We start from the raw sequence: 17,930 nt of genomic DNA on the forward strand, positions 1-17,930 counted from the left end.
TACATTTGCAAAAATGTCTAAGAATCTGTTTTTGCCTTGTCATTATGGGGTATTATGTGTAGATTGATGAGAAAAAAAAGTAACATAAAAAAGTGGAAAAAGTAAAGGGGTCTGAATACTTTCCGAATGCACTGTATACCTAACCTATTAGTCCTGAGACTATTGTCTCAACCTGACACCCTCTGTTCCTCTTGTCTTGTTGGGCTAGAGCTAAAACATAAACATGATCTTATTCACTGAATGGCCTTTCTGTACACCAGTCAGCTACCCAAATACACACTCAGTGACAGTTTCATCTCTGTACACATGTTCTGGGCTAGTATTGACTATAATATTAATATTACTCTCATTATAAATATGACCCAGCAATGCATTTATATGCACCCGAAATTGACAAGTTACGCACGTTATTCAGTTCCAGATTGTTGTTCCATTCCTTGCCAAAAGGTATAAAATCACTAGACGTCATGTCTGACAATTCAATGACAAGTCCCCCCCCCCAGCATCCCAACTGTGTAGTTGGCAAGTCCCCTGTAGCTCAGTTGGTAGAGCATGGCGCTTGGAACGCCAGGGTTGTGGGTTCGTTTCCCACGGGGGGCCAGTATGAAAATGTATGCACTCACTAACTGTAAGTCGCTCTGGATAAGAGTGTCTGCTAAATGACTAAAAATGTAAAAATGTGGGGTGGAATCCCAAAAGGCACACACATAGCTACCACTTTACATTTAAGTAATTTAGCAGAGCGACTTACAAATTGGTGCATTCAACTTAGGATAGCCAGTGGGACAACCACTTTTTTTTTTGTATAATTTGTTTTATGGGTAGGGGGTGGGGGGGTAGAAGGATTACTGTTATACTATTCCAGGTATTCCTTAAAGAGGTAGAGTTTCAAGTGTCTCCGGAAGGTGGTCAGTGACTCCGCTGACCTGGCGTCGTGGGGGAGCTTGTTCCACCATTGGGGTGCCAGAGCAGCGAATAGCTTTGACTGGGCTGAGCGGGAACTGTGCTTCCGTAGAGGTAGGGGGGCTAGCAGGCCAGAGGTGGATGAACGTAGTGCCCTTGTTTGGGTGTAGGGTCTGATCAGAGCCTGAAGGTAAGGTTGCACATGCTGCCAGTAACCTAATTATGTCCTCACACATCACTCCAGTGGTTGTCACTGCCATGCTTTTATCAGCTCTGCGGAGTTGGAAGCTTACTGTCATCTTGCAGCACTCAAATTTGTTTTGAGTGTTTGACTTCTTTAAAATGTGTGATCAAACCTCCCTGTCTGTACAGAGCCACCACCCTGGTTCCACCTGAAGAGGAACAATTACCTTGTTCACCGACTGCTCTTCCTGTAAGTGCTGAAGTTCTGTTTCTTCAGAACAGTAGCATATGAAAAAAGTTCAAAGAATCCAGTCGTTTGAAGTCTTTTGTGTTTAATTACTGAATTTTACAAAGCAATGCATGTTTGAAACATTTACAATCATTTTCTTCATGTGTTAATGCATGTACAAATCCTCCCAACCAGGTGTGGACTTTAAAGCTCTCATTCAGCAAAAAGACAGGACAACGATGATCTAAAATACAAAACAAAACATAGTAACTGTACATCCACCATACATTAGCTTGCATTCACTCACTCAGTCTGATCATATTCTTCTCAAGCACACTTTAATGTCAGTGGTTAATCAGAAACAAAGGCACATTCACTCTGTACCGTCCTACTGTAACTAGCCTCATAATTAAGGTACCAGACACCTAAGAATCAAGCTACATTGGAGGGTATCACAGCCAGTTTACAGTGAAATATGTACAACATATTGACATTTCATTGATGTTCTTGATAGACAAACAAGTGAATAAGTCAATAAAATACAGGGTTTTGGGTGTATCAGATCTTCAGTTTGCAGTCGAACAAGCTTTCATGCTCCGGTATTTGGTTATTAAGTAGCAGGTTTCCTCAGTTCTTTTTGTGAAGAAACTTCATTTTACTTCCTAAAAGACACAAACAAAATGCAAGTAAGAACTGTTCACATCATGCAATTCTTTTTTTTTTTACACACTTCGATGACATTTTCCAATTAAGCCGACATCTGCAGCGTTTACTGTGAATGTGATCTCCATGAATGTCGGGGAAATTATATAGTGCCTCGGATGGAATCCCGGCTTTAGACTACATCAGGAATCATCAACTAGATTCAGCCGTGGGCAGATTTTTTCTTGAGCGGATGGTTAGGGGGCCGGAACATAATTACAAATAAGTTGTAGACTGCAAATTGACCGCAAGAAACCCAAACAGATATAATATTTGACTAAAATATAATAATTTTGAACCTTGCTTAGGTTTGTATACGATCACATATATCTCTTTATAACGTATGGGAATAATTTGGAACAGATTTCCAAAATGTTAATCACTTGTAGCTGATTTGCTGGTGCTTTTACTGTCTTTTATGTCCAACAATATTTTTTTTTTAAATAAAACATCCATCAGTTGGGGAACCCTGGACTACATGGTGCTCATTACTACATCATGGCCAAATGTGAATAGGCTTCTTTTAGACCAAAACTTTGTATCATCCTACATTTTAAGTCAGGTTACAATTTGTCCCAGTGGTAAAGTGGACGGGAAAGGTCTGTTGAGGGGAGATATTTTCTATGTTTTAAGTGCAGATTCTATTTTATTTTATTTGAGAACTCACCTAGCCCTTTGAGGAACTTGTTCACTCCACTCTGCTCTGTGTCTGGTAGCTCTTCCAGGTACTGCTCCACCCTCTGCTCAAAGAGTCCTGACAGAAACACAACAAAATGACAGAATAACATGAGGTAATTATTAACATTATTAATGTTATATTGTGAGGTAATGTTACAGTGCAATATATCAGGGAAGGCATGTTTTGGTATGGGGTGAAATACCCTTCACTGTGTGACCAGGAGATGGCACTGAATACCCAGCTAGAACCACTGTCAACTAGTGGTCCGTACCAGCACAGGTTTGAGAAGATCCCTTTAGGGATTTTGGACTACTTTGGTGGAAAAGTGAGGGGTGGCAGAGCCTACCTCTAAAGAGAATTTCTACCAATCATTACAGTTGACATATTATTTGTGTTATGATGAACTACAATGAATCCATTTTAGGAGGACAGGACACACGTAACGTTATTATCTCTTTAACAAGTAGACAGGACCATACCATTACAGACTGTTGTGTAGGGGTGGATTAACAGGGTCACTGTAGGTTTGCTCTACCTTTGGCCCGGCATTTCCGCAGCTCTCGGTCTTGGATGAACCCGGCAAACATCTGGGACTCCATGAAGACCCCCAGGAAGCGACGGATGCTCTTGGAGGCCACAGACTTGCGGAAGGCCTCGCGCTGGAAGATGCGTTCTCCGCGCTCGCTCTGGGTGAGGAAAAGGGAGTAGTGGCCGATGGTTTCCAGGAAGAAACGGATGAAGGCCTCCGACACCAGGCTGTTCAAGGAGTTACACTCTACAGAAACAGACGAGACAGGATAGGTTAGTATTATGATGCTGAAACACACTTAATACATGTTCAATACATCTAGAAAGAAGCAACACAATCTACAATGGAACTCTTTTTATGCTTGAGAATTGTGCTTGAGAATCAAGTAAAGCCTATATCATTTGTGGGAATGACACAAGAGTTATTTAGAGCTGATGTTTGACTGATAGTGTATTCATACGTAACATTAAACAAACACTACATTCTGAACACCAGTAACCTTCAATTCAGTGAGGTGAATCACCCATTCCAGGAGTTCTCATCACTCCACAGACAGTGTATTGCTCCCAGACATGTGCTGTACATGTTCTTGTTCACAGGGTTGAAACGTGGCCAGTGCTCTGTTGTCCTAATTTACACTCGTAACATCTGGTTTAGTAGAGAGTGATGATGTGTCCCTCGTTCACCTTCGTCTGACTCGCTGTCAGAGTCCTGATTGATGATGTCATTCCTCTGCTCCAGAGCTAGCTCAAGAGCAGACTGGAGTTTCCGTGGCAACAACGAGGCCTCATCATCCATCTATACACACGCATAACAATTTAATTAGCGATAATAAACAAAAATATCAAATGATCAGTCCATATTATATTACAATAAACTTTCTGGTCTTTGTTACGGGGAGGTACTGGAGAATTGAGACCAACCTGTCTGATGAAGCGGTCAGTTCCCAGGTCCACCATCAAAGCCTGCAAAGGAAACAAACAAGTCACATATTTGTGACTCATTTCAGGAAACTAGGCGTATGTCGCACGTCACTACTTCACAGGAGAGGCATTTGAACTTAAACAAGTATTTTTTATCAAAATGCGTTTTTTGGCAGAAATGCCTTCTGGAACATGTGAACTTTCATGTGCCTCAATAACAAACTTTTATTCCATCCGTAAATACGAATAAAATTGTTAAATTACGAGCCTAATTGGTTTAGCTACGGAAAAAGACAGGAACCATCCCACTAGCCATGATTGGCTGAGATAATGGATGGGCTGGACATGCCGAGAGATGAGTTTGGATTGGTCTGACATGTAGCATGCTTCTGTCTATAACTTGAACTGTTCAGTATGTGTTTATAGTCCTTTCTACCGCACCGTTTATGAAAGATATAACGTTAGCCATCGAGAACTGCAAAAGTTTTGCTACTTTTCTCAACAACATTGATGCCCTGAATTTAGCAGGCGCTATCAACAGATCAGTTGGAAAAAGTGATGGGCTACTTTCTGCACAGGCCACGGTCAGTGTGAACCGGAGTGACTTTACACAACACTGGCCAAACAAGATGTAGCTACAAACAAAACAGAGTTAAATGGTTCCAGTCTGTCGTGAAGCATTCACCCATGTATACAGATAAGAGTCTAGCAACATTGTCTGATATTATCAGTTTCTAATTTTGTCAGAAAGTCGTTTTCATTGCAAGTTAAAGCGTACTGTTCGCTATCTAGCGAACATTAGCTTACTGGCTCGCTAGCTAACGTTACGGTTATGATCTGTGTAGTAATATTATTTGAATCAGAAAACCATTTTCATTACTAGTTATAGCCTAATGTTAGCTAGCTAACATTGAACCTAGTTGGTTAGCTTTAGCTACCTGCAGATTCATACTACAGCTATGACAATGTTTGTATTGGTAGTAGTAGGAGTTGGGATTATGCTGGTTCATTGTTTAGCTAGCTAGCTACATGTCTAAACAAAAGACTCCACTTCGCCAGATGATTACATGACCCATCAAGTTAGCCAGGTGTGTCTGGGGGTGATTACGGCCATCTATTGTATTTCATGAACATGTGCACATGTCTAGACAACTGTGGCCCATCCACTTAGCTAGATGTGGCTGGGGGGTGGTTATAGCATTTCCTTCACATGACCCATCAATTTAGACAAGTGTGTCGGGTAAGTGTCATCTAATAATTATAAAATATTTTATCTGGACACTTTCTGTTTTTGATATTTCTACTATGCAAGTAACTATTTCACTGTACCGTTTACACCTTCTGTATCCTGTGCATGTGACAAATTAACTTAGATTTTATTTATTTAATATAGTGTGTGTTTACCAGAGACAGTAATGTGAAGAACAACATGACCTGCACCAAAGTCAGATTAGGATATAGGCCAAGGACTAGATAAAGTGTATATTTACCTGGAGTATTTCTTTATTGTAGGCTACTACTTTTACAACTTTTAGTCTTGAAATCTTTGGTTGTTTACTAAACTGCTCACTCTGTTTAGCACATGGCCTCACATATGAATCCTTAAAGAGATGGGTGCTAAGGCTTAAGAATGTGTCAACGATGCTGAATGGGTGTAGACAAAGGAGAGCTTTCAGGAGGTGTACCAAAACATTCAAGGAACATTCTCAAAAGTGGGGTTACAAGTTTATCAAAAAAAATACTATTTTGCTCCATAAGACCGAATCGAGGTGGTCGATCACATTTAGGAATCTTCAATCAAATCCAGGCTTCTTCCATGTGCATACAGTGGAATCCCAATGCCCTCTACAAATAAATCTAACTCTCCATCAAGAGAAAGACGAGCTCTTCCAAAAGTTGGAAGTGTTATACCAGCGTTAAAACAAGATCTTTAAAAGCACTGAAAGGATACTTGAGGAATTTTTATTGAGTCGATCAGCAACATCAAGACAGATGTAAAAAGACAACAGATGCTGTTGACAGGCCATTAAAAGCCCTGTGTTAAGTATGACAGACGAGGTGAGATGGTATTTTCACTCATTCCACGGGCTGAGGGCAGATGCTGCTGACTTGGACTAACTGTGTTAATGGCAGAGAGCTGGGCTTTAAGAGGCCTGATGGCTTCTCCTGCCAGGCTTTTAGTGAGAGACAGAACCTCCCTCCCAGGACCCCAGAGTGGAGGGCTGAGGCTGCCCTGGCATGGGCCCTGCAGGCAGCAGCAGCTGCCAACTGCCAAGGCCACATTCACTGGGGGGTTTAGGCCAGGGTCAGCCACACTACAGCACATTGAGGCAGGAGGAGTTGTTGCTACTTTAACGAGGACAGATTCAAGTGATTTCCCCCTCTTTCCACTGTGCCTCGGCAAATCAGCGCTCCGTTCCAAGAATGCTGCAGAACAGAGCAGAACAGTCCAGCTGGGAGAGCAGAGAAGCAGACGCGTCGTCTTGTCCTCCTCTCTCTGTAATTGGTGACAAAACTGCTGCAGGTCAACGTCCTGTCAGGCTTTGACCACAGCGAGACTGCTGGACAGCACTGAACAGGCAATTATAGCTATAGCAGGCCTCACACTTTGTGTGGACTCTGACAGCTCAATATTGGGAAGCTCATGGCTTGAATTCTAATACTCAATACTGGGAGCCTACAGGGTCCATGGGCAGCAAAACAGAGGAAACGGGTCATATTACATCCAGCGCTCAGAGAATTTGAGCCGACCTTTCGAAAACACAATGCTATTGCTCAATGTGTGACTGTGAATTTAACATGAGACTGATTTAGAACTATCTCTGGTATGTAGCGCTTGAATGAATATGACATTTTAAAAAAGTTTGAGGGTAAAATTGCTCTGAATCACTGGAAAATAATTGTTCAGATGGTCCAACAATTGACAAGAGGGCATTCTTTCAAATTAGCCTGTGACAGTCATCATGAGAGTGTGGTTTCATCCTGGACCCAGGGGTGGTACTGGGTCTCTGAGGGAGGTTGGGAGGAGCACCATTATAGCTGTCTCGTGAGATGTCCCACTTACTGTATATCCGGATCCCTCTGAATCTGTCCCATGGCTGCACCAATCAGCCAAGAGGATCAACATTCTCTACGCAATTCTCGTCAGAAATATAAGTCCCTCATTGGGTAAATGTTTAATGAAAACAAGCAGGGTAATTGACTGTGTAATATACTGTAGGTTGTTGTGGGCGTTCTACTGCTGACCAGTAACAGGAAGGCAACTCCCCAGCCCAGTGTCTAACAGAGAGATGGAATGTGACAGTGGAATAGCCTCTAATCTGTAGCCTCAAGCAAACCAAATCAGAGGCACAGAATGAGGAGGAGCCAATACATTAAACCTGATCAAAGAAAAGCAAGACAGTGGGAGACAAAGGGGAAAAGCCAGAGAGAGACAGATGGAGAAAATCAAGTACCAACCTCTTCCACAGGCAGGTCTTTGAGTTTGGGCAGTGAGCTGGACAGGAGCCCCACCAGGAAGGGTGTGGGGCAGCAGACGATGTCCACCATGGAGGCAGGCAGGACGGGGATGAAGGTGTGCTGCCAGGAGAAGGGATAGAGCAGAGCCACCACCGCGTGGATACAGCTGGACAGGGTACTGCAGAAGGGAGACAGACAACCAGAGAATTACATATAGAATCACTATATCTAATCATTTTAAGATCTCTATGGAGACAGTCAACATCAGATACAGCTGGACAGGGAGGGAGAGAGACAACATCACTCACCTTTACAATCACAACACAGAACTGCAGGGGGCCGATCAGCAAACCAGATATGAACACTGTTAGGGGAAAACATGGGGATGCCAGATTTTCCATCAGATTGCCCACTTTATCCTGACCTTTGAAAAGGGAGTGGTGGGTTGTGTTTTGAAGTGAACCCTGAATACTCCTAAAACAACAGCCAGCAGCGGACAAAGAACAACAAACAGATGCAACAAAAATGTGGACTCTCATGTTCTTCTATAAAATACAAAATAAAACCTTATTGAGATTTGTTTAAAGTTCATCATTATCTTCCTCTAATATCAAGAAGAAAGCCAAATGAGAGCGTATTACTTAATGTCATAAGTGAACCAGTCTTTCCAACATCCAAACCAAACAACAACCTGATCCTCTTTTCCTTGAAACAATTACTTTTGTATATGTGAGGTGAACCACTGCAGCTATGTACCCTGGCTTAACACCACGTTCCTTCCTCCAGTTGGTCTAAGGGACAGTCTGAAATCCATTCTCAACAGGCTGTTCTTTCTCTCCAACAAAAGAAGAAAATAAGAAAAAGGCAGGAAAGGAAAGGATAGAGCAGAAATAAATCACTCCTCCTGACATTCAGCTGCCAGGAGACTGATGTCTGGACAAGACTTCACATTGGAGCAGCCAGTGGTGGAAAAAATACCCAATTGTCATACTTGATTAAAAGTAAAGAGACCTTAATAGAAAATGACTAGAGTAAAAATGAACGTCAGCCAGTAAAATACTACTTGAGTAAAAGTCTAAAAGTATTTGGTTTTAAATATACTTAAATATCAAAAGTAAATGTAATTGCTAAAATATACTTAAGTATCAAAAGTAAAAGTATAAATCATTTGAAATTACTTATATTAAGCAAACCAGACGGCGCCATCTTGTTTTTTTTAATTTACGGATAGCCACGGCACTCCAACACTCAGACATCATTTACAAATGAAGCATTTGTGTTTAGTGAGTCTGCCAGATCAGAAACAGTAGGGATGACCAGGGATGTTCTCTTGATAAGTGTGTGAATTTGACCATTTTCCTGTCCTGCTAAGCATTCAATATGTAACAAGTACTTTTGGGTGTCAGGGAAAATGTATGGAGTAAAAAGTACATTATTTTCTTTAGGAATGTAGTGAAGTAAAAGTAAAAGTAGTCCAAAATATGAATAGTAAAGTAAAGATACCCCCAAAAACTACTTAAGTAGTACTTTCAAGTATTTTTACTTAAGTACTTTACACCACTGGGAGCAGCAGACAGACAGACAGGTTCACCCATGGCAACCATTAAAAAGTTTTCATCTTTTACATTTCCACCTTTCCCACTGACAGTGTAACACCCTTAACCACACAGCCCACAGCTAAGGCCTGCTCTATAAACATCTGTGACAGGCTGAGTACACTAGGCACTGCCACTGTGGCAACACACAGTAGGACCACTCCCTTACCCTCAGAGATGGGTTGGGTGTATTACAATAGTTTAACAAGATCTTGAATCCGTTTGATATTACCCAAAACAGCACCCTTGCCGCTGGTGAATTTTGACAGCAGTGGCTTAACACAAAATCACAAATAGTATGTCGTCTTTCTCACGGTCCCAAGCTTGTTGACAGTGGCCGACCCGCCTCCCCTCTGTCCCCCTGCACTCCATACAGTCCATGTACACACAGATAGAGAGGGAAAATAAACCATGAGGCCCATCAGAAACACACAGATACCACAACTCTAAATCAGTGGGGACCAAGACCAAGACTAACCATCAAACGTGGTATGCAAACACTCCACTTAAGATGAATGCAGTGTTAATAAGGAATGTTTTCCATAGTTGTTCTCTTCAACAGCAGAGGGCATATTCTACCAAACACACAGTACTCCCACTACAAATAGGTGTCCACGCTGTATCACAATGTCAATGTTGATGTGAATACAGCCTCTCCTTGACGGAACCTTTATCTTGTTTTAGTACAGTTTACTGTAAATAGAGCTATGAGTATAATGGCAAGTTTTTCTAGTTAATGAACACTGTGAAGCGAGACCAGTATCTACATGGCTCAATAATTGCAGCCCCATGGTCTGTTCAGGTTTCTTATTCACTCATCATAACATAGAGCAGAAAGCAGTCTCAGTTTCACGGTCTGATTTTTATTTGCAGAAGGAGCTGATCCCTTTCAACAGAGCCAGTCTCCGGGGTTTGACATGTTCAAACAGGGAGTGATGGGGCACAGCTCTTAGACCCTCAGCCACATGCTAGACAGAGCTAGCGCTGCAGAGGAGAGGACTGATACCATGAGTATCACTTACACACTCAGTCCTGAGGGAAACACTCATGGGAAAAGATGAACTTGCAATAAAAACACCATCTCTGCCCAGAGCTGCCAGTCAACTCTCTAAGGCTGCGTGCCAAATGGCACCCTATTCCTTATATATTGCACAACTTTTGATCAGAGCTCATATTGGTAGTAGTGCACTACATAGGGAAAAGGGTGGTTTTTGGGACAATAGGGAAAAGGGTGCTATTTGGGACGCAGCCTAAAGCAGAAAGGAATGGCAGACCTTTACAGACTAGGTCATAACAAAACCATGTCCACTTAAGTTTAGAGGATCCTAACTTTGCTTTGTGATATTTTGCATTTGGGGTTATATAAGCATGTCAGATCAGGAATGGTTGGCCTGGGTCTGCCTGTGGCTGAGCATGCAGATTCCCAGGAAACTCTCAGGACAGACAGGCTTACTCTGTCAGACCCACAGGTGCAGGATGGAGAGTCCCAGTGTCAGCAGCACCATCCACCAGCCCAGACGGGCCCATTTCACCCTAGGACAAACACAGGCCCTGGCAGGAGCATCAGTACACCTGTTGCCTAACAGCTCCTAATGCTGAAGCATATATACTCTACATATTTTTCAGGGTGAGAATGATGAATGAATTTGTACATCGGGAGGGACCGGGGGAAAAAAGTGAGCGCAAGAGAGGGGTGACCTGGGGAGCTCTGATAAAGCACTGCAGTAGAGTAGAGGCACTTCCAGAAGTTGCACACATGGGGAACATTTTTAGTAGCCTAGGGTCTGGGATTTTGTTGTTGTTGTGCCTTTTATAAATGCATTTCATGCAATTCTGCATCATTTTACATGACTGGAGACTTTGGCAGAATCTTTTTTAATATCTCACAAATGGTCGAAATGACAAGCTACTTTGACACTGACACACTGAGATCAATAAAAATGACCTTGTCTTGAATCCATCAATAGCCTAGGCCTAGGTGTGTGGAGACACACATATTGTAGGCTACAATATGAGGTTGAAATTATAGTCCTAAAAATGCTTTCCAGTTTCACTGACTCAATAACCCAATCATGCGCAACTCACATGCCGGTGATGGCCGATGTGTTTGTGCCAAAAGTCTATCTCTCGCTTGTTTTACTTTGTAAAACAATATTTGGAAGTTGATCAAATATTTTAGTAGCCTACAGCAGACAGATTAGAGTCAGGAGAATTAACGTTGAGGAAACTCAAATGAACTTTGATCGCTTTTATTAGGATCCGGCTCAAATTAAGCAATGATGAGAATGATGATTGAATTTGTGTGCATACTGCTCATTGGTGCATTTTGTGTGTGTGTATTATCTATACAGAGCTGAATCTTAATTGATGTATGCTCATAACTCAACTTCTCCCATTGACATCCCTGCTAAATGATGTAAATATAAAATAAGTAATGAATCAACCCTCAGTCCTCATCTAGCAGAATGTTTAGTATTCACATAGAGCTCCAATGTCTTTTCCCCACTTCCTCTCCATAAGGATCTCAAGTCCCCATCTCGGCCTAAGCTTGGACTCCCTGGTATGAACAGTTGCAGCGGAAGCTGTTGAAGAGTAAGATCAGGCTTCCCTTGGGCAACCCTACACATGGTCCTATTGAATCCAGTGCTTCTTGTGGGCAGCATTGTAGTGTGTGTATATATTAATAATAATAACAATAATAATTATGGGAAAGTCAGATGCTTGGCCTCTGGTTTCCCTCATCTGAGTTTCCCTCTTCAGTCTCACAGAAATCTTTGACATATGTTTCCACTGTGTTCATCCACTCCACCTTTGGGTGTTAGAAAGACACACAGGGAACGAGTTAAGTTGTTGTAGGTTGTTTGGTGCGGTGCCAGCATTGCTCAGTGTGATACAACAGTGTTCAGGAGTAATAAGGGACTAAATAAACTGTTCAGCATGTTCCCAGATTAGAGCGGTACACTGTAGCTACCTCCAGTGGCTCACTTTAACAGCCTGCGGTTACAGATAGACTGCCATACACCATATTATACGGCTGCTGGAGTCTGGAGCAATGGGCTCTTCCTGAATCTACTGCAAACCCCAGTCATTTCAACAGGTGGTAGAAGAAAATTATGAATGGGGTGTGAATGGAGGATTTTAAACAAATAAAAATGCAATACATCTGGTGACTACCATGGGTTAGTTTGAAGTTTTCTGATATTACAGTGAGCGGTGTAAGGGGAAACTAGGTACAGAAAGCAGCCTTCCTTCTCCCCCTCAGACAACAAGAGCCTGATTAATTCACCATGACCATGAGAAAAGCTTTCAGAGGCGGTCTTTTGCTCTGCCTCTGCACCCCCCACTCTTTCTTTCTCCCTGTTTCTCCCTCTCTTACCCTCTAGCTTTCTCCCTCTCTCCCTCTCTCCCACTCATACACACACTACCTACCCCCAACCCCCTGTCTCTTCTACTGTTGGCCTCTCATCAAATACAATAGAAACATTGACTTATTAAAGCACTTCAGTAATCGGAAACTACCTCCATGCTCTCAGATTGGCCCAAAAAAAGAGAAGCGATTCAATCACCTCTACACCCACAGGCTAGGCTGAAAATGGGAAGGTTAAGACAACAAAGTAATTCCATGCGGAAGCGTTCGAAAATAAACAGATTAATGGGATCAGCTCCATTGATATCTACTAGCGCCGTTGCTAACTAGCAATGCTGGTCCCATGAATTGCAAAGAGTTATGGGATATTAGAATCCTCTTGTCTTAACCTGTATATTTTGAACCTAGCCCACAGGCAAGCCCTAACAATAGAATGGCAGGGAAAGTTTAGACCCGCCCATTTAGACTCACAGGCAGATCAAACAAGCCTAAACTCTCTCTGTGGTGGTAACCCTTCTCTCCCTAGACCCATAATAACTGGAAGATTATGTTTACATTATGAGCACTGCAGCAATCCCAGCACAGAGCCTTCAGGTAAATCTGGTTAAGCAATTACAGACTGATGTAACCGATGATGAATTTATGTAATTAGGCATCAACGTTGTTATTACAGCAGCCATTTGCTGGTTAATCAGCATCAGTTCTGAGTAACTGTCTGTCTGGCTGTTTGATTTCACAGATAAGCAGCAACATGTCTGATATAAAGCATTTTGAAAACGTTTTGGTGAGACATACCAAGACGCTTTCTTTAGGCAAACGACCCGTTGTGACCCCTTAAACAAGTCACACACAGCCTACAGTACAAATAAAGGGTTAACGCAACAGTACACGTAGTCCCGTGTAGCTTAGTTGGTAGTGCATTGCGCTTGCAATGCCAGGATTGTGGGTTCGATTCCCACGGGGGGCCAGTATGAAAAAAATATTACTGTAAGTCGCTCTGGATAAGAGCGTCTGCTAAATGACTAAAATGTACATGTAACCCCATAGGCTCAGCCCTAATTTACTGGCCCCATGGCTAATGGCCCAGAACAATGCCTAAGGGTCAGTAGTGCCTTATAACATAAGCTTTATACCTTGTCTGTAATTTGATATTCGCTTCTCATGACCATTTGTTGATCTTAGTCGGCTAAACGCATTATACTTGATTGCACATGGTTTTACCATAATATCAAAAAAAGTCAGATAAACATAAAAAAAACCTGAAGGTTGACGTGTAATTAGCATATTCTAATTAGCATATTATTAATAATAAAAAACAAACAATTGTCAGTTTAAGCTAGAGATATCTGTTTGTTTGCATTGGATGCGTCTCAATCCACCGCATCCATCTATGTCGCACTTCCGCATCTGCAATGAAAGGTGACAGAGCTAGAGCTGTGTTTTTCAGACCATGAGACATCCTGAAAATCGGTCTTCTCACAAAATCGTCTGTTGCGTCCGAACGGTTTGGCCTACAAACCTCTGTGGAAAGATGAGACTCTCACGAACACGATGGTGTTCTCCATTTTGCTCTACTTGTCACACCCTGATCTGTTTCACCTGTCTTTGTGATTGTCTCCACCCCCTCCAGGTGTCGCCCATCTTCCCCATTTTCCCCAGGGTATTTATACATGTGTTCTCTGTCTGTTGCCAGTTCGTTTTGTTTCGTTAAGCCTACCAGCGGTTTTCCCCTTGCTCCTGTCTTTCTCAAGTTCCTGTTTTCTAGTTTTCCCGGTTTTGACCATTCTGCCTGCCCTGACCCAAAGCCTGCCTGCCATTCTGTACCTTTTGGACTCTGTTCTGGATTACTGACCTCTGCCTGCCCTTGACCTGTCGTTTGCCTGCCCCCTGTTTTTGTAATAAACTTTTGTTACTTCGACACTGTCTGCATCTGGGTCATCTCCTGAAACATGATACAACTGTATATATGGCCCGTTGTTTAGTGCCAAAAATTAGGGGTTAATAAATACATGTAAAAAAATAAAATATGTTTGCTGATCTTTCTTATTTCTCTCAGATATAGGACAGACATTTCAGAACAAACATCCTTTTATTTTTTGGGGGGGCCTATCTGTTGTTCCATGTAGTGAATCTGTTATTCAATGCGTTTGTATGGGCTAACAGCAGTAAGGCCAAATAAAAATGTTAATCAAATCATATTTTAATATATAAGGGGTCTCAAAATTCTAAATCAAATAGCAAAATGATCCTTGGTATGACCTTCTTAAAACAATTCCATATAGCTTAGTAGAACCCCCTCGGCTTAGACAGGACTTAGACTGTTTAGCGCCAACAATAAGAGGTTAAATACATGTAAAAAAAAAAACTACAATAATAATAATAATAATAATAAACATCTGATTTTTGGGGGGGACCATCTGTTGTTCCATGTAGTGAATCTGTTATTCAATGCATTTGTATGGGCTAATAGCAGTAAGGCCAAAAATCATTTTAGCTTTTTTTGTCATACCCATGGTATACGGTCTGATATACCCCTGCTTTCAGCCAATCAGCATTCAGGGCTCGAACCATCTGGTTTAAAAATAATACTTATATATCAAATATTACCACAGTACAACCCAGTGTTGACACATTCCCTAACATGGCCTGTTTGGTGTTTTCCCTCCCTCAGACCCTTCTCCTATTGGATATACATTACACCCAGTCATACATCATGTTGTGTTGGAAGGGAATTCTGGGATTGGATTGTGTTCTCTGTCTCCAGCGGGACCAGACCCTTTTACCTGTGAAGTCAGTAGAGGGTCTCTCCCTTCTCCCCAACACGGCCCAATGACGCCCAGAGTGGCTCCTTGAATCCTGTTTTCAATGGGAACTGAGACACAGGGGGTCTGGTCCGTTTTCTGGGGCGCGCTGATTGTGTTGATACAAAGCAGGTTTTATGATATTCAAAAAAGTCATAGTGTATGGTTTTCAATGAAGTTATAATATTGAGCAGGGCTGTAGTACTGTAGTCTGTTCAGACTCATGGTGCTGATTTTCAGTGTTGTTAACTAACAGTACCTCAGACACAGACTATTCGATCCAGCTCTCAAGTCCTTGCTGCTGTTCACGAGAGCCCTTAGAAATGGGTGACTGATTAACAATCTTTGGGTGATGTGCCAACTGACATGAACCCGGGAGTCGTTGTCGTTGTCTCAAACGGCGGAGTGACGACAAAAACAGCTTTTTCGGAGTCCCCCTGGGTGGAGAGAGGGCTGTAGTGAACAGGCCAGGCAGGGACCAGGGAATGAACATGGCGCCATCAGTCATACAGTGACAGTGAAGCCATAGATCAGAGGGGAGAGTCGCTGCACACAGGAAGTACATTCCTTCCCCTCACAGTCACTGCCCCCACTGATGTTTGTTTAAACTGTCCTCTGATATGTAGAGATTACCGTTCAACACAAACCTGCCCCCCTCTAACAGAGCCCCTCAGCCCAGAGTGCTGTGCTATAGCCAGGGGCAGATTGCTGTGCCTGCCTGGTGGGACTCTGGCTCCTTGGAGACCCCTAGCTCCATGTTATCGGCCCCACCCCACCCTGCCTGCTGTGGTTGGACAGTGGCCCCCGGCAGAGAGATGACCCACTTCTGGAACCACATCAGTTGTGAGTCCATGCAGGGAGAGTTCCATTACTCCATGATGGTAGGTGCGGTCCAAGATGGCTACACCGATTAATTTAACAGTTCTAACCCTGTCCCCGCATGCTAAACCCGTTAAGCACCAACTGACAAAGCCACAGTAGAAGGCTGCTATTTTCCGTGCAGATCGGGTGAATGGCAAGTAGCTCGACTGAGGAATTAAATCTGGCATCAACAGTTAGGGTGAGCCAGAGTGCACTGGCAGAGTGGCAGGGCAATCCCCACTATTGTAACTGTTATACATACTATGTAAATAATCTCTCTTTGAAGTTAGTCCGTTCTTTAAAGTTCAGGATATGTCATCTCTGTGAGAGGAAATGCACCAAGACATGTGAAACAGTGTTATGATGACGGTATCATAGTCAGTCTGTACTTTACAGCCATGTGTCCAGAAAGATACAGATAGAGGAACCCTGAGCTCAGCAATGAGGTGGGTCTGAGAATACCTTTTTAAATTGAACAAATCCAGTCAGGCCTCTGTGTGAACGTAAACAGAAAAGGGAAAATGTACAAGAGCATGCGATAAAATCCCTCTCATTTAAGGCAGATGTTATTGTAATGGAGTTAGAATAGGTGGATTCACTGCAGAAAAAGACAGTGGACTTCAGCGATAAATGAGGAGGGATATTATTGCTAACATACAATGTAATCCTAGACAGCAATTTATCTCACTCCTAGCCACCATGTGTGAGAAGGATGAAGTATTCTAGGAACTATTTTTACCATTTATAGCCTAATGTCAGAGGGTTAAGATCTTTGTCGAGCGATAACCTTACACTAAAATATGAGCAGGCCTTCAGAGCTCTACGTATCAGATTTATCTGTAAATACTGTAGTTTCAATCATTATTTAAAAATGACAACAGCGTTTCAGAACTACCTAAACAAAATACTTCCTCTAAAGGTATTATTGAGCATTTCACTTGGCACAAGTAACTATCATCTAACATCTACAAGTTTCAACAACCCCCACCTGCCTCTAACAAGGCATGACCATTAGTCAGGTACAGCTTCCCATGAGAAGGTGATTCAGTTCTCTCTCCATCTTTACTTATCACTAGAAGGGTTACTAACAATAAGTCTGGCCGCTCACCTGAGTTTATCAGCCACAAAGATGACTCTGCGCTCCAGCAGCAGGGAGGCGAAGACCTGCACCACCTGACGCACACTCAGGCAGCTGAAGAGACTGTCAAAGTCTACATGCTCCAGTCTGGAGTCCATGGGCCGCCTCAGCTCAATGACCTGGGGAGGAGAACACCACCTGGGGTCACAACCTGGGGTCACAACCAGTCATACATTCACAGAGGTCACAGGTCATGCTCAATTAAGCATACATCTCATTATCTTCATGCATCATCCTTCTTTGCTGGAACCTTAGTAACCAAGGGCTGATGTGTCTCTAACCTCATTCCCTGCTCCAGGCAGGAAGGTCTTGACTTTGATGGTCTTCCCCGGCGCTGGGAAGGGTGACTCCATCAGACTCCTCATGAAGGGGTAGACTAGGGCTGCAGAGATCCCCCTCCGCCTCTCCACCTCATCCAGGATCTACACACAGCACAGGACAGGGGGTTGAGAGTTAGACCACACTGCAGACACAACACTCAATTTTTTAAACAGAATGTCCCAAATTCCCTTTATTTTTTTATTTAACTAGGCAAGTCAGTTAAGAACAAATTCTTATTTA

At 42.7% G+C, this 17,930-nt stretch overlaps 1 protein-coding gene across 6 annotated transcripts in view; it reads right to left on the reverse strand.

Moving 5' to 3' along the window:
* Nucleotides 1–1,399: 1,399 nt before the first annotated feature.
* Nucleotides 1,400–17,930, reverse strand: part of dennd2b (DENN domain containing 2B) — a 77,495-nt gene continuing 60,964 nt past the window's right edge. For 4 of the 6 annotated variants that reach the window (XM_084154682.1, XM_084154681.1, XM_084154684.1 and 1 more), the window contains 8 exons: nucleotides 17,651–17,791; nucleotides 17,340–17,488; nucleotides 7,608–7,785; nucleotides 4,149–4,190; nucleotides 3,912–4,023; nucleotides 3,232–3,471; nucleotides 2,685–2,771; nucleotides 1,400–1,977 (listed from right to left, as the gene is read on the reverse strand). In XM_084154682.1, the coding sequence (XP_084010808.1) occupies nucleotides 1,943–1,977; nucleotides 2,685–2,771; nucleotides 3,232–3,471; nucleotides 3,912–4,023; nucleotides 4,149–4,190; nucleotides 7,608–7,785; nucleotides 17,340–17,488; nucleotides 17,651–17,791 (984 nt within the window). In that variant the 3' untranslated portion in view covers nucleotides 1,400–1,942. The remainder of the gene's footprint in view (nucleotides 1,978–2,684; nucleotides 2,772–3,231; nucleotides 3,472–3,911; nucleotides 4,024–4,148; nucleotides 4,191–7,607; nucleotides 7,786–17,339; nucleotides 17,489–17,650; nucleotides 17,792–17,930) is intronic. The other 2 variants (XR_014610792.1, XR_014610793.1) reach the window with 1 other exon arrangement.

This window comes from Coregonus lavaretus (genome assembly GCF_964263955.1).
Source record: "Coregonus lavaretus genome assembly, chromosome: 37".
In the NCBI taxonomy this organism is placed as follows: Eukaryota; Metazoa; Chordata; class Actinopteri; order Salmoniformes; family Salmonidae; genus Coregonus; species Coregonus lavaretus.